Source organism: Sturnus vulgaris, chromosome Z, assembly GCF_052056855.1.
Source record: "Sturnus vulgaris isolate bStuVul1 chromosome Z, bStuVul1.hap1, whole genome shotgun sequence".
Taxonomy (NCBI): Eukaryota; Metazoa; Chordata; class Aves; order Passeriformes; family Sturnidae; genus Sturnus; species Sturnus vulgaris.
In genome coordinates, this window is record NC_142283.1 from 69413106 (window position 1) to 69430842 (window position 17737).

Below are 17737 nucleotides of genomic sequence, written 5' to 3' on the forward strand. Positions count from 1 at the left end.
CAACAAAAACAAAATCAAGCAAGCAAACAAACAAACAAAACAAAACAAAACAAAACAAACAAACAAAAAAAAAAAACAGAAAGAAGGAAAAAGAACAATCATTGTTGTCAGGCCGCTCCCGCGCCCTCCCCGCGCCCGCGGTGAGGGGGGAGGTGCCGGGGGGGGGCGCCCTCCGCGTCGGCGGCTCCGCGCGCCTCCCCTCGCGAGAGCGGGCGAGGTTTCCGGTGTTGTGGCTGCGGGGCCGCAAACATGGCGGCGACGCTCCGCGCCCGCTCGCTGAGGCACCTCCGCATCCGAGGTGAGGAGCGTCCCGCAGGCCGCCCCGCCGGCGTCCGCACCGCCACAGTGCCCGCACCGCCACGGTGCCCGCCGGCGCCCCCCGCTCCTCTCCCCCCTTTCTCCTCCCTGTCCCCGGCTTCTTCCTCCCCGCCCGTCTAACGCGCTTCTCTTCCCCTCCGTCCCCACAGGTCGCAACGACAGCGGCGAGGAGAACGTGTCCCTCGATCTCAGCCGAGGTACGGGCGAGGCGGGGGGGCCGCGGGAACCTCGCGGCTCCCGAGGCGGGCGGGGGGCGCGGCGGAGCGGAGCGGCCTGGTGGTGCCGTGGGGCGGGCGCGGGGCCCGGGGCCGCCGCCGGGGGCTGAGCGGAGCCGCCCGCGGGTGGGAGCCGCTCCTTCCGTGGGCCATGGCCGTGGGGCCGTGCCGGGGCCGTGCCCCGGGCCGCTTCTCCCTGGCGTGCGTGTTGAGGCTGCTCGGCCGCCGCTGGAGCTGCCCTTGAAGCCCCTGTTGCTCGCAGACAGGGTGTTCACAGTGCCCGACCCTCCGGCCGATCGTGCCGTGCGCCTCCGAGCAACACCTCGGCAGCGGCGGCTGTTCCTGTCACCATCCCTTTTTTGTGTATCCCTGCCTGCCCTAGGCCAGCCGGCCACCCGGCTTGCCTCTTGCTGCAAGACCAGCGGCAGCTCATCTCCCCTTAGCTTGTTAAATTGCTCCAAACATCCTCCCCTTCTCTCAGATGTCTCTGTGTGTGTCTCTGGTTGGGGGGGGGGGGGGGGGGCAGGTTAAGAGGAAGGAAGCAACGCTGATATCTGCTACACTCTAAGAAGTTTTGTCTCAGACAAACAGGTTCTCTCTCCCTACCCACTTGTATCAGGTAGAAAATGCGATCTTGCTTTGCTGAGTACTGAGGTAAGGGTTAGACCCTCCCAAAGAGACAGGTAAAATTCAAAAATCAAACTGGAATGTTACTGTCCTAGAAACAGTCATATTTCGTGGGACAGAGGATCCTGCTCTGGAGAGGGAGTGAAATTGATGCTGGTGTGTAACTGTTCTGCTTCAGGAGATCCAGGATGGCTACTCTGCTGAATAGATCCATTTAATGGGAAAGTAGGCAGAGAAATGACATAATCAATAAGATAAAAGTGGCCTGTGAAATGGAAAGGAAGTAAAAATTCCAGCAGTAGAAGTAGTGTTTTCAGCTTGCAATAGTTGATACTGCATCATACTTTCTCTAATTCTCTTTTCCCACAAAGAAACTGTGTTTAGAATTATTTTATTAGGCAGTTTTATCATGGGCTGCAGGTTATCTCTGTGTACATATGATATTTACAAGAATATTTTAATAACGGGGAAAACTGCTGGGGTTTCCTCAGTTTAAAGAAACAGACTCTTCTCATTCTATCTCCCAATGGACATGATTGCTTTAGAGAAATGCTGTCTTTAAAAATTAAAACAAGTGAATTTTCATCAGCAAAATGTTAACAGTTTAACAGTTAATGTGTTAACAGTTTAAGCACGTGACAAAGTTATTACTGTAAGCAATGTTACCTGTTTATGAAATCTGCAGAATTAAGATTTTAATGAATGGGTTTAATAATTTTTTTTTATGTTCTATAGTGTACTGAAGTGTTTTGAGGTGAAAGAACAATGCACAAAATTTAAATTTTGGAGTGGTAATTTTGAGATGTGGTCTGTCTGAAATCTTCTAATCGGAATTCCATCGGTGACAATCATAGTGATATTGATTTTTGCCATGAGGTGTTTCCAGCTGCCTGCTGATTCCAAGAGACCTGTAGTAGTAGCAGTACGACTATTACACTTGTATCATGTTGTAAAAGAGGCTCCTGAGTAGGATGCAAACCACATTTTTAATATGTGTTTTTGTTTTTTTAAATGAAAAAAGGTATTTTCCACAGTGGCAATATATCTTCTATTAACAAAAGAAAAATTGCTGGGGAAATTGAATAAGAAACTGCTTTAAATTTAAATGTCAAAAACTCAACCGGTTGGAGTTTTCTGTTAGATAAACTACAGCTGACTGATCAGTAACCATGTAGCACCGTATATTCTTGGTGGATATTAACTGCGTTTTAAAGACGAAACAAAAGTAAGAAGCTTAAAAATATCAGCAAGACATTAACTGAGCTAGATGATAACTTGATTTCCACAGCGAACACACAAGTATTTGTTTTTCCAGCTGTTACAATAGTTATGTAAGCAATTATTTTAAATATTTTGTTACCCTAATTTGGTCCTAATAGCACAATGTTTTGATTCACTGTGTTGTGCAGATCACATAGTTTTCCACAGGGCTCACGTTTGTATTAGCTTAAAAGAATGTTCTGATGTTTTTTGTTTCCCGTTACAGCTGAACTTTGTGTTATTAATGTGAAATATCTGATTTGGGCAAAGTAGAGAATCACCATAAACAAAGCCTTAGCCATATGCTTCTAGTTACAGGAGCCTCTTTGTTACAAACACAAGAAATTATATTGGCACTACCTTATTTCGAATAGGTTCCTGTTAGTAATGACATGAGTTAGCATACAGGCGGGACCTTTACTTGTCCATAGCAGTGGACTGTATAGTGACTACACTTTCCATGCAAGAGGCCAGTGCTGTTATTAAGAATTTCAAAACAGATAATGGATGTGGGGAGAGCACTCCAGTTTGTGCTGCTCTGAGTTCTTTTCCTGGCTTTTTCAGCAGTAAGGCTTGAGGAGTGCCTTGCTGCTTGCAGAGTAATCTACATTCTTCTGTATGTGTTTGGTTTGCTCTTTCCTCTGGTCCTGGAGTTACAGGGTTGCTTGTGTTCTCCCAGAAGACACCAAGCTTTTTACAAATTTTTACCATGGCTGCTATACTAGGTTTAGTCTTTGGAGCTTCTTGGTGCTTTGCCATTTTGAAAATGATGCATCATGTTCATGAAAGCCACTTTGTATGATGGTGTATGCTGCATTTTGTGTGTTCGTGTAGGTATGTGTGAGCTTTCTGTTTACGCTTATTAGCCTGGTTAAAGGTGATAATGTAAAGTAAGTATGTGGTTTGCTTTTTCTGGGTTTTACCTTTTTGAGGGGGAGGTTGGTTCTTTGGTGATTTTTTGTGTGTTCTTTTGTTTGGTTGGTTTTTTTGTGATTTTGGAGTTTTTGTTTGTTTGTTTTTGTGTGTTAGTTTTTGAGGTTTTTTCTATTTATTTTGTTTTTGAGGCACTCAGGTCTGCCCATCTTCTAAGAGAATTCAGATAAATCTTTTTTAAGAATACCACTTTGCTGAAAGGATCAACTCTGGAAAAATAGTCCCCAGGATAAACATTTTTATGTACAATATTGGTATAGTAAGAAAAAATGGTACAGATACAGGGTAGACTCATTGCTTTTGTCTATTTAGATCGTATATCATGTATTCTGTTGATTACAAAATTCCAATTAATAGTTTGGATTTAGAGCACTCATGTTATGGCCTTGTGTTATATTACCTGCTCAGAATAGAACAGAAAAGGAAAAGGAGGACAGACTCACCACCAGTACAACTCCCACTGCAGTCATCTGGAAGGAATTAACAGTGGGATGAGAGAGATTGGTTTAATTAGACTACTGAAATCAAGTTCTTAACTTCCTAAGGGCAGAAATGACAATTGGAGGTATCAACCAGATTAGTGCATTTGATAGGAATTTTTCCACTGACTTTGGCCATAGTTGCATATATAACCCTAATACAAGTATTGTGCACCTTTTCTTTGTTTCTGACTGTTTCACAGGCATTCGAAGCTGAATCACAGAAGCATATTTACCTCCCAGAGCTCTAGGCACTGTTAAAGGCATGTGTAATCCACACTTTATTTGCTCCTACGTTTTTGCAGGAAAGTTGGACTATGTGACCTTGAAAGCTCCTTCTCAGCTCAAACCATTCTGTGATTCTTTGCTCACCTCTGTAACTGAATGACCTTACACTGCTGGGTGACCAACACCTCTTCCATTGTTGGAATTTTGGCCATTGTCCTTGGGTCTTGAAGGCCTAAGTAGTTTGGAACTTGGCTAGTTGAGAGCAGTCTCATGGTTCATTGTCTGTATTCAGGTTCATCTTCCTTCAAGGGATCTCTATTTTCTTGGAATCCTGTAGCTCAGAGGTTGCACTGGCTATTAGGAACTTTTCAGAACTTGGTGCAGGGGTGCCAACTGCATACTGAAATTGAGTAGAGTGCTAGTCATGTCTTTATGTGTTCATTTCCTCCTTTTTGAGGGTAACTATCTTCACTTGATGAGTGTACTCTTTAAGCAACTGAAATGTACCTATCTCAAGCAGTACTTTTATTTACTATTCAAAAATATGCATTAGAAGATTCTACTTTGGTTTATCAACTTGTACAGCCGATTCTCTCAATTTTATAAATGTTGAGTCTTCTGACTTACATAGTACATACGTGAACAAAGCAACAGGTGAGAAAACTATTGGGTTTTTTTTCTACCTGAGACTGATATCACAGAATTGACTAGTGTTATCTGAGAAAATGCTCTTTTTCTTTTTTTGCCTTCATTTCTTCCTGTGGTGTAGGTAATAATAAAATATAAAGGAGTTCCATTTAACTTCATGAGGTCTAAATGGTGTTAGTTTTCTTACTGTGCTTGCATAATTTTAAACCGTCTAGTATTTGATTCCATGTTCCCACATGGTAAATCATAAAGCATTGCATGCAGGGCAAGCATCTCGAGATGCTATTTGCAGTTTACAGCCCACAGAAATGTCGGGCATTTTTAAGGGTTATTTGTGGGATAGTTAAAGAAGGCTGGATGAATTTTGTTTCCAAAATCGGCTTGAGATTTGATGACCTTACTGTTTCCAGCTTCCTTCATCAGTATGGAAGAAGCAGGGAGGAACAGAGGACACATCTGATACCAAGAGCTGGAGTAGTGGGGGAAGGAAAAAAAACCCTTCTGGATTGCTCGCAGCGTGGCAGTAGGGAAACCACTGCAGAGATGGCAGCTGATGCATACTTTTTAATGGCTCAGAGGCAGTTCTCCCACTCTAATGGCGAATCTGGTACAGAAGGCCTTTAGGTGGTTGTGTACTCATGGGAAATGTGGACTGGCTTGAAAACGTGGAGAAGTGAGGCTCCACCACACCATAGAAACAGTGTTTTTAAAATAGCCAAATAATAAAAATTATTTTGATAAGAGGGCATCTTTCACCCTCACTTTGCTGTATGCCATCGTTTTCATGGGTAGCTATAGCAGGATGTTGTGCTTGAGCAGGTCACACAACGCAATAGGTGTTTTTTGCTCCCTAGTTTGTGAATCTGTAACAGAAACTGTAACAGTCGTAAGAAGGTAATTAGTAACATTTTTTATTCAGTCTCCTGAGGCAGGACATAGGCAACAATTGGGCAAAACTGTTGGAAAGACCTCGTAGTTTGCTGACTAGGAAATGTTATGATGTGTTATTTTTGTATGTTGAAGTTTTTTGTTATATGGTGGGAGCAAAGAGAAAGTGATAAATGATTTTGACCTGCTAACTTTTTTGGCAATGTGTAAGCTTTTGATGGGTTTTAAAAGTATGGGAGTTAAAGAACTAAGTCATACACTTAGCTTTCATGTCTGCACTTGTGCTTGCACTTGTGCTTTAGTTGACTGTTGTTTTGGAATTGTATAGTGCATTGTCCCAGTTAGATTAATAACGCTTTTGTACCTTTGGCTTTAATTCCTAAGCACTGCTTTTATAAATCTTAAGACTCTCAGAATTACTAAGATGGTGTGTACTTAAAATATTTCCAGTTTCCATTTCTTCAAAACAGGAACATCATTTTTAATGAAGGAAAAATTTTAGCAAAAGACCTCTTGAAAATCTTATGGCTTGCTTATCTGTTGTTAAGATTTCTCTAAGAATTGGGTACTGCCATGTCTTTGAAGATCTGCACTCATATCTGTCTTTAAAGTTTTTGTGTACAGCACTTCTAAATTTATATTTGTGTGTGGGTTCTTTGTTCTTGCTGCTGTGGTCAGAGAATAAAACGACTGTTCTAAGATCTTGTACTTTCTATTGCAAGAGATTATTCTCTGATTTGGACCAGTATCAATATACTGATCCAAACACCTTCTTAGATGTTTAAGCCATGCTGTGTTTTCACATGTTTCTTCAACATGCTTCCTTCTTCCCCGAGTGCTGAAGTATCAAAATCTCCCGCTGCCTCGATAATTCCAGTCTTTGTCATAAATGTTATTCAGGTTTTTTTGTTGCTTCCCAGCATCCCTTAAAGATTTCTTAGCTTCAGCAGTTTTTTCTGTTAGAGCCTATCCAGTGTAGAAGCTGTGTAAAGGAACACACCCCTCATCATAAATGCAGTAAACAAGGAAGCTGTGTCAACCATCTCCTGTCCATAAAGAAATGCATTGCTTGCTCAAGCTGATGACCTTCATCTGTACTTTTCCAGTTACCTAGCAATCTCAGGAGTTTTACTCTAATCATATAGAAGAGATGCTTAACACCAGGTACAGTTATTTTTCTTTAAGGTGGAAAGAAGTGAAATAGTCATAGTTAAAATTGCAGTTTTCCTATTCTTAATATCCATACAAACTCAGACACTGCAGAAAAGAGCAATGCTCAAAAGCTTTACAGGACAGCTTAAGAACTGATGTTGAAATGATGACTGACTTGAGGGAATGTACTGAAAAATCGGTTGTTTTTCTTAACTTTTGCACTAATAGAAACTCGTTCTGAGATTTCTTTTCTAAAACAGTAAATGGCACAAGTCATCTACTTTTAGTACTAGCTACATTCTTGCAACTAAGACAGGAGCATGTGTATTGAGGCTTAGATAACTATGCAAAAGATCAGATAAAGTAGGAAGTTTGCTTTTTCTTGGAAATGTTCTACCTGTTTGCAGGCAGACAGATGCTTACACAATAGCTCAGGTGAATTCGCACACTGAGCAGTGCTCCTGTGAATAGTTCTGATGCAAAAGGGTAGGTGACATAACATTGCTACACAGGTGCTGGCTGATATTTGTGGAATTTTTAACTGGAGCACTTGTAACTGTTACAAGAAAATGTATCTATTCTAGTTTACGAATCTGTAATGTTGGTATATTTGTATATGTTGCAGAAATGATTGTTTTTCATTTGCATATCATCTCATGTGGTGATGGAAAACTTTGGAAGCAAAACTTCAGAACATGATTAGTGAAAAGTGTATTCATCAAATCTTTGCATCTGATGTAAAGGAGAAAAACTGGTAAAGTTGAATAAATGAGAAAATGTAGTAAAAAAACCCAAACCAAACACAGAACCCAATCCCAAAGAACAAAAAATAATTGCTTACAGTTTTATTTTTTAGTTATGTGACTGAATTTTACTAGCACATACTTGAAAGCTTTCTAGCTATCAGTGGTGGCCTCCATAAGTTTGGGTAAATAAATATAATGAGGAAATCTCTACACCTAAATTCTACCTGAACAGCAATAGCCTTTGAATCAATGTTGTTCATTAGAAAATTAACCTGGCTGATAGCCTTTATAAATATTTTCATAAAAGGGGAGATTTTTTTCTAAATTTAATTTCTAAATTTTCTGATTTTGTTCTTCACTAGACTTCTGTAAGTTCATTTTAGTTGAACTGCTGCTGTGAATTGGGGCGCATCTGAAAATTCACTCAGGTTGTTGCTCCTGCAACATTTCAGAAATACAGTTTTGTTTGTTTGTTTACTAGAAATTGTCTTGAGATGCAAAATGAAAATTTTTAATTCTGTTTCAGTTGGAAAAAATAATTTCATGCTGTTTATGTATGATCCTTTCAATAACCTTTTAAGTCCAAGAGAAAAAGGGTGGCAAAACTATTACTTGACATCTTTGAAGTGACTCCTGTGAGTTAGTTGTTTAGCTGAAACGAAGTACGTACATCTCTGTGCCCTATTTGCATAAGTGTTCACTGTGAAATGAACTACCTCTGTTGATTTGAGACTACAGAATGATTGGTATGATATATTTATGCATGGAGTTAAGATATTTAAAGTGAAACAATACAGCCTTGATTTATGGAAAAATACACAATAATTGTAAGAGTAACGAAGAATAATTTCATTAATCTCTTCATGTAAAGGTGTATGGTGAACAGCGCAGGGATTTTGTTCGGGTTTTTTTTAGCTGCATTGAAGATTGGTTTCCTGCTTGAAGTGTATGTAGACTATAAATAAATACATGTATTTAAAAATAATTACTTCATAAAAATGGAGGACTATCAAGAACAGCTGTTGCCTAGAAATTACTTATTTAAAAACAAATTAATAAATCTGTAAGTAATCTTATTCCTTTGTTACCTCCTGAGTGTCATTGAAGTCAGAATTTAGTTTGAGCAACCTCATATCAAGAGAATTTAGAATGTGTTCATCTCCTTCTTTATGCAAACCATATGTGTGTGTTGTGGGTAGACTCCTGGGATTTTTTTCATGATGTACAAAAAATGAAATTGAAAAAATCTTGCTGTTTCTATAAATGTGTCATTTGCAGCTCAGTTTTTAGCTTAGCGTGTTTCTTCAGTGGCATAGGCTTTTCTGAGTTGAGATTGACCAACAGATTAGGCGTCTTCTGTCTTCAAAGAATTGCATTTGGGTCTTGTGAAATCTATAAATATGACTGACACTTCCTGTCCTTTTTCAAGAGAAAGAGTAGAAGTCTTGAATGGTCACAGCAAATGTGACTGTATTACCTGTGTGACCTGTCCTATTCCTTAGTATGAGGATATGAAGCCTGCAAATATCATCAGTCAGTGCTGTTTTGAAGTCTTCTGGTTATATAGCACTTTAGGATGGAAATTAGCACATGACATTTGCTGCAGTTTAAATCTTTCCTGCTGCAGTCAGTGCTGTTTGTGCATTACTTGTAGTTTCTAGTTATGTCCCTGTGTTAATGTTTGAATTTGAGTATTTTACTACTTTAGTGTTTCCATGTTGTGCAAATTGCCCTTCATGTCTTGATTGGCAAACTGGGTGATGCTACATCTGCCAGTGTTGATGGACTTCTTACATGATACCCATTGTAACAAGATATTTCAGGGGACAGTGACTACTTCCTGACAGCTTTGAGTTTATTAGTAAGAGCCTTGTAACATTTATGCTTTCAGGTCCTTGAACATATTAAAATGATGCAGAGAAGAATCAGAATGCTAATTGAGAAAATAGTCTTAGAGTAGGATCATATTTCAGTTTGATAATATTCAGAGAAATATGTGATCCAAATTCTCTTGAGCGGTTTTGAAAGCAGGTTTGCCTGGTCCACTGTCCAGGTATTAGTTGCAAGATGTCGGAAAGGCACAGCGTTTTGTTAAAGCAGCTGAAAATTGCGACCATCCTGATATTTCTACTTGGAGAAGTGGGGGCAGAAAAGAAGAAAATGGGTTGGAAGAACTGAAGATAATTTTCTAAACTATTACAATAAACTTGCATTCACCATTCAAATCTGTCGTTGATGTTCTGGGAAATATTAATTTGATTTGTGTACCGACATAAGCAATTTTGTAAATCTGGGAAAAGCTCTTTACTGGCTTTTGACCATAAGAACAGTTGTACCGGGTCACTCCAACCTTGGCAGTAGTTGATAATTGTTGCAGAGAACAGAGCAGAACAACAGGGCAAACAAATGCATAGTCACACAGTTATGGAATGTTCTCCAGCCTCCAGCATTTTGACCCTCTGTGTTTTTTGTCTCTTTTTTTTTCTTTCTCTTTTTTCTTTTAAACATCTGAGCTTTTGAAAGTTTAGAGGAAGTTCTTCCTGAATTGAATTGTATTTCAGAATAATTTGTATTTTTGTATTATTAAGTGGTCATGATAGAAATCTTAAGAGACTCTAATTCCAGTTTGGTTTTAGTAATGATAATATGCAATAGTTCGTATCTTGTAGTGCAGAGAGATGACATTCTGGTGGTATTTTTTGAGGGATGGGAGGCAGGGGAACTGGGAGTAAGTTTGTAATTCACAGACTTGATATGTATCAAGACTTTTTGCTATGATTCTTGTCATCAACATCATGTCTTCCTGGGACTTGAGGCTATAACTTTAAATTTAAATGGAGGACTAAAATAAACATTCTCTCTCCATGAATAGACAAGTTTTTCTTAAAGAATTGGTTTTTAAATTTTTTTTAATATGCCTTTTTAATATACCTTATGTAATCTTAACTAATACTATTTAGTATTATTTTTATAATTGGTCTTTGAGAAAGCTTATGCAGGGCACCACGTTTTGTATTGCTATAAAGCGTTTAAAGAATAGTTTGTTTATAAAAAAAATGTAATTCATTTTCAAGTCAGCCTTGTAGTTATCCTTTGGAATGGTCCTTCAGTTTTCTCTCTCTGTCCTGGGAAAACTCTTTAACATTTCAGCTATGAAACCCATTTTTTAGGTACTTTAGCAGTACAGCAATGCTATTTACAAAGCTACCATATAAGATCACACATTGAGAATAATTAACATGATTCCAAGATGAGAATGTAAGAATGGCTTTTTTACAGGTGTAATCTCAATGTCTTGGTTAGAAATAGTATTGTAAGATGACATTTTGGAAAATGGTTCACTCTGGATCTACTCTTCAAGCTGACTGCAACACTAGACTGTTTATTTTCTGGCACCTTTATGTGTACTTAGAAATACTATAAATAAACAAAAGTCCTTTAATTTACAGCATTTATGCATATCTGCAAAAGAGAAATCTGTACAATCACAGTAGGCGTTTAAATTTTACTTACTTGTAAACTTGTAAAACTTTTACAGTATTTTATTTTTGCAAAGTATTTCCCATCTTATGGCTTCAAGTGGGATAGCAGAATTTTATGATGATAGGGGATATCTGTCTCACTTGGTATTCAGTATATTTTTCAAAATAACTACATTAACTTGATACTACAAACAGGTTTTTGTATTTTTACACTCTAAATCGAGACATACCTTCAGTCTAAACATGTATTATTGTGTTTTGAAAGTCACACAAAGTTTTTGTGTGTAAAGTATTTTGAGTGTAAAGTATTCATGCACTAATTTTTTTGAATCTGACAAAGTAGAATTGATGTGTTAATACAAATAACAGGAGTGATCTGTGTCGTGGAGTTCGTTTTTTTAATGTAACTTTCTCATCTTTCATATTCTCAGGTTTTCTGTGCAGTTTCCACCTTTTGAATTAAATGTAAATTAAGACTAATATCAAGAAGGTTATATAATTGTCATGATTTTTTTTTTTGCAACAAGTTGAGAATGGTAGGATATGACTTATCATTGATGTCTCATTTCATTCTTAAAGGTCTTGATTAATATGTGTTTTAGGAGGCTGATTATTTACCATATAGTCTTACATAGGCACCTCTAAGTAACTGATTTCAAATGTCTCACTGCTTTTAATAACCGAGAATTTGTTTCAGTGGAAGTGGACAGCTAGAATTATTGTTTCTAGTTGGTGTATTTCACTCAGCGTGCTTCGTTTTGACAGCATGTACTTTAACGAGCTACTAAGAGCAGCTTAACAATATGCAATTGCATGGCATTTGCACTTTGAAAATATCTAATAATTGTAGAGGTGTATAGGAGATTCACCAGAATTGTCCATTATCCAGTCATTACTGCAATTCTTTCAGAAAGAGGACCTCTCGTGTTCCTAGTCAATGATGAGATGCTTGACAGTAGTGAAGTACAACTTCCTCCTTTAAAGGAAGTCTTTAGAAATATTTAATCTTTTATTTCACTTTTTGGCCTTGTGATTCTAGTACGTGTGACATCAGCTACTAGTGCAGTCTCTCACTTGAGAGTTACGGTATGTATATATACATTGACTACTGTGTACTGTTTTAGCACCTACCAAGTGATGCATATAATACACACTCCTTAGTTTAACTCATGTCCAACTTCAGAGCTACTGAAATATTTGTGTGCTAAAGTCTACTATTCTTTTTTTTTGCTGTTTCATTCACATGTGCATAACAGAGCAGCGAATTGGCATGCTTCTAGCTTACTGAATGTGGTCAAACAATGCTGCTAAATCTGTCAGGTGAAAGGAGTCGTCACTTGTGCTAATATTGCTATTGCTGGACCTATGTCATCCCTGCATTAGATGGAGCACTAGTTGTTTTGTGTGGCTGGACTTCTGTCATGTTTTTTCTCTCTGGAGAATGGGATCTGTCAGAATGCATCATGGTTCTCACTGGGGAAAAACAATGTCACAGTCCTGAAGGGGTGAAAAAATGAGTCAAGCCTTAAAAGGTCATGAGAGTTTAAAAACAAACTACAACAACACAACATTGGAGATTTTTAATATACAGCATCTGTGAATTACTTACAGGCATAGAGAGTCATGGAGTTCGTGAGGCTAGAGTTTTGAAAAAACACCAGCTTTGCTCTGTGTTAAAGATTATAATTTTAACTACAGAGTGTTAGTGCAAAGAATTGTGGGTGAGAAACTGTGTTTAGTGTTAACAGAAGTAAACAGAACAGCTACTGCTACTTCGAAGTTTTTGCTGTTTAACAAAAAGCAGACAGAGAAAATGAGAATAATGATGAGCAATCTAAGCTGTTGCTGCAGGATACAAATGGCTGACTTGTGATTTTTATATATATCAACAAGTTTTTATTGTGAAGTGGCTTTGTGTACAATAATTGGGACAGCTTGCCAGTTGTAAAGTCCACGTTAAAAAAAAAGGTAACTTTTTTCTACTGAATGTCATGTGGAACAGGTATGTCTTGCTTTCACCACTGTACCTGTGAATGGCTCAGTGGTGCAGCTACTTCTGAGTGGGTTTTGTAAGAATTTAGTGTTCTGTTTGAGTCAGTAACTCAGTACAGAGCTAGCATAGTCAGAAGAGCAAGAAAAGGATTCTACTGAGATACTTGGCAGGATAATTTTATTGTGAATTTGAGGATGGGTGCTGAAGTAGTGTAAATGATAAGGGTGTATTATACAGTGAGACAGGAGAGGGAAGGAAAGTAAGGGAAGGGGTTGTGCATCTTTTGGCAGGAGAAAGCTAGAAGATCATTTTAGTCATTTTGCAGAGCTCCACCCTCAGAAGCACCATGGGAAGGAATGTGAAGCTATTTAATTGTTGTTGTGGGCCAGCTGGAGATCATAGAATCATTTTGGTTGGAATAGGCCCTTCATAATTGAGTCCAACCGTAAACCAGATATTGCCAAGTTCATCACTAAACTGTGTCCCTAAGTGCCACGTCTGTGCATCTTTTAATTACCTCCAGGGATGGTGACTCAACTACTTCCTTGGGCAGCTTGTTCCAGTGCCAGATAACCCTTTTGGTGAAGAAATTTCTCTCAATAATTTGAGTCAGCATACCAGTAATAAATGAAGTGAGTTCAGGAAAGAATAGACTTTTGAGGGGATCTTAAAATAATGAGTAGCTTCTCGGTTTTTTTTTGTTTTAGATACAAAACAGGAACTTCTGAGGAGCTGGAGAGTAAGAGCTAAGAAATCACAGCAGTGATATGAACTGGGGTCCTTAACACATACAACACCAATTAGCTCAGTGGGCTAGAGCATGGTGCTAGTAACACCATGGTTTTGAGTTCAATCCGTGTGTGAGACATTTACTGAAGAGTTAAAGTCAGTAATTCTTTTGGGTCACTTCCAATTTAGAATATTCTGTAAATCTGTGAAACACCAAAAATAGTGCCTTCCTCTCACCCCACAACCCCCTCCCCCCAAAAAAAACAAAACAAGAAAACAGCAAAAAAAGGTCTTTGTCAACACCAAGATGAAATGTTAACCTTGACAATGAAATATTAAGGCTGTAATATTTCTTTGGAAGATCAGTCTGTCATTTTGCACTATGCTTTTTGCGATTTCTGCATTACTCAGTATTTTTTAGTTTCTTTGTAAGATTTTGTGACAGGAAAATAGACAGTCCTGGTTCTGATCTGTGATTACAGGAAAGCCACATGACTTGGTTTTTAGAATCCGGAATGTATTTAGTCTGTTTCCAAGCCCATTGCAATGTGAGGGACAGACTAGTGAAAGTCTGAATTGCCGTTTGTGTAGTCAAATTGGTTAGTTTAAATTCTTTTACATTTGTGATGTGAAGTTTTCTTAGGCCTGCCTACCTTCCTTTCTGGCTTTACTTTTACTAAAAATGAGTCACACTTGAGTAAGTAATATATATTTTCTGCTTCTTTGTAATGTATGATGCATTTTCAGAAGAAGGAAAAACAAGATAGCCAGTCTTTCCTTAAAGTTAATATGTCACAGTTATTTTGTTAAATTTTTTATAGAATACTTTTTGTGAGAAGGCTTTTTGGAAGTTTAAAATAAATCTACCTTGACAGTATTTGACCAAAAAGGCTTCTGCTATTCTAGTTCCTTCTGAGGTAATGTACTATGAGAGGGTCTTTATTTTTTTACTGTCTCGATTTTCTGCAGCAGTATTGATTTCAATAGGATTGAAAAGTGAGACAGCTAACTTGCTGTATTTATATTATCAGCTCAGTAGTGGAAATGTCTTTCATGTTCTCAGTTTTCTCACAGTTTTGTAGCTTTTGCTCTGGAGTTCCCCAGTTTGCTTCAAATTATTTATCTGCTAATAAAGCTTCTGGGAAATACCTGCCTGCCCTGCTAAGCACCACAGACATGTCTTTCCTCAAACTTTTTAGTTTCCAGAAACCAGTTTTTCCTCAGCTGAAAGAGGACGTGGTGAGGAAAAAGTTGCTGTAACTGCAGCTTTTCATGCAAAAATACAGGAAAATGGTTAGTATACATTTATGTAGGCATCCTTATTATACAGATCTGTCATTGCTACAGATTTGTTAATATGGCAGATTGTAGTATCATTTTGTCATTATTTCTTCACATCCAAACTGACTGACTTTTTCTACAGGACAACTCACTGTTGTGGCACTTCTGAGTTAATGCCAGCCTTATCAGATTGCCAAATAATAATGTCCATTGCCATTGCAGAAGAGGTTTTCTGGGCTAGTGCCGTGGTCTTTCTTGCTCACGTGGTGAGCTTAGTTTATTGTGCATATGTAGCCATCTGCACTTTTAAAATGAAAAACATCTTTTCAGTCACCTTGGAAAGTTATGTTGCTCTAAAACTGTTCACCTGGGATCTTTCTTGTGGCATAACAGGGAGCAGGTCCAAAAGTGTTGGGAGCCAGGGAAGTTCCCACACATTACCCAAGGCAGGCCAAAGCATAGCCAAACTATTTTCAAAGAAACCTGATTATGAGGCAGTTTTCCTCTTCTGTTTTGTTCTCTTGAAATTAAGGGGCTATATGAAATAAACTATTTGTAGTGCCATAACTAATCCAAACTACTTGTTTTCCGTGTGTCCCATCCCTGAAAGTGTTCAAGGCCAAGTTAGATAGGGCTCTGAGCAACCTGGTCTAGTGAAAGATTCCCTGCCCATAGCAAGGGGGTTGGAACTAGGTGATCTTTAAGGTCCTTTCCAATCCAAATCATTCCTCGATTTTATGACTTGTGCTATTACAAACCTCTTAAACTGAGTTAAGCCCTGGAAAAAGCAAAGGAATCCCAAACCTGGTATAATCCAGTAAGATTCTCACTGTCTCTAATTTTTCTGTTTTCCTAGATTTGCAGAGAGGACCATGCTTATATTCCAATTTAAATTCAAAGTTTTTAGATATCTGGTTTTACTGTGCCTGCTGCACAGCAGTGCAAAGATACACACGTATGGACACAGCTATCTGATGGTTGACTTTGCGTATGCTGTGAGTAGATTTGTTGAAAAGGATCTTTCACATCAAGCTAGTGCTAGTAGAAATTGGTGTGCAAGAACATATCTTGTTTTCTCAAAATCTCACTGATCCTTTGTTTGAAACTTAACAGAATTAAATGGTGTGGCAGTAGCATGTCTATACATGTGCTAGAGTTTCATTTTAAACACCATAGTCAATACGATTTCTTATCTTACCCTTGAGTAGGCATCTAGCAGCTAATCAAGCTGATGACATTAGATTTCATTGGCTGATAGACAAAATCTTCATTGACTACAGTAGGTTAATTTTAATTGGTGTGCCTATCTGCAGGTGTCGTAATTTTAAATAATGTCTTGATTTCTGTTGATGGTGCAAATGCAGGTCTTGTCTGTCCAAACACATTCTGGATATATCCTAGTAAGATTGCTTGCTTTTCTAAATTTGTTTAAGTTTTTAAAGTACAAGAAGTGATGTAAAAGCATGGTTTGTAGAGAGCTAGTGAAGATGATGATTTCTTTACATCTCCAGTGCTTGATTTCCTTTGCATAATGATAAGTACACAAACACACTTTTACAAACACCGGGAAGGTAAAAGACTGTGTATATGCCACAAATTCAGCTGTAGCTGTTCCATTCTGCAGTAAGAGGCAAGTTTCTTACCAGAGTTAGTGTGGGACACCACACACAAAAGCTCTGTCTTTGCTGCTTTTTAGACGTCTGGTGGTCAGGCTTGTTCTAAATACTCCATTTTATGTAATGCAATTATTTCTTGTCTTTGGAAATATGTTACTTTCAATAGTTTACATCTTTAGGATAGCCTTAGTTTTTCATTTATCTCAGACTGCTGATACCTGTCCTTTGTGTCTAATCTAAAACTCCATGAGAATCCTTCATCAAATATGTCCCTTTAAAAACTGCCCTGCCACAGTACCACCAGTACCACCACTTACAGAACTTAATGCAGTGTCTGTTACAGTAGCTCGCTGTGCAGCCCCCTGGGCCCAGCCCCACTCTGTGCTGCTTGTTCCACTCTGCCTCAGTTCCAGCCTTAATTCCAAAAGTGGGACAAGAGTGTCTCTTCTCATCGTGGTACTCATTTTCTGTTTTGTAGCAGAACGCAGGGTCATCAGTTGATATGTGAATAGTGGTTTGTGGGTGGTTCTTTTTTTTTGTTTGTCTGTTCTTGTTGGGATGGTGGACGCTTAAGAAGAAAGAAGACATTTTTATGCCTTTTGTTTACCTTCTAGTTCACTTCCCATGCCATTGGAAAGGCCTAGCCCTCTATTTAAAGCATCATTGTGAAAAGCAGTTAATGTGGAGAGCAGAAAAGAGGTTATCTTTCCAAAATCCCACCAACCCTTTATCTAGAGGGAAAAAAAGGAATAACGTGGTGTGTCAGTAACATGCTATATTTTAACTTCTGTTTTTTTGGCTTATTTTGACTTTAAATTACAAAGGGATTGAGAGTAAAACTGTTCACTTACAAAATGTAGGGATTGACATTTCAGATACTGAATGGATTTCTTTGTCAACTGCAAATCTAAGATACTGATTAAAATCTGCTTTAAAGTGAGTGTCCCTCTTTCATGGCCTTTAGCATTCATTCTACAGAACTCAGGTATGCCTGGTTTTGGTCCGTAGTGTAAATCAGGTAGATGCTTCTTGGAGCAAAAGTAATCAACATCCCTATCTGAGAACAGGAGAGTACCTATTATGTTAATGAAATTGCGTGTTGAATATATGTTTAGATTTTTCTTTTTTTTTTTTTTTTCTTC

General features: G+C 38.4%; 1 protein-coding gene across 1 annotated transcript in view; it reads left to right on the forward strand.

Annotated features, from left to right (window-relative positions):
* Positions 1 to 218: 218 nt before the first annotated feature.
* The window catches only part of RICTOR (RPTOR independent companion of MTOR complex 2), a 73761-nt gene continuing 56242 nt past the window's right edge, over positions 219 to 17737 (forward strand). Inside the window, exons 1-2 of the mRNA XM_014875488.2 lie at positions 219 to 298; positions 468 to 515. Of these exons, the coding sequence (XP_014730974.1) occupies positions 250 to 298; positions 468 to 515 (97 nt within the window). The 5' untranslated portion in view covers positions 219 to 249. The remainder of the gene's footprint in view (positions 299 to 467; positions 516 to 17737) is intronic.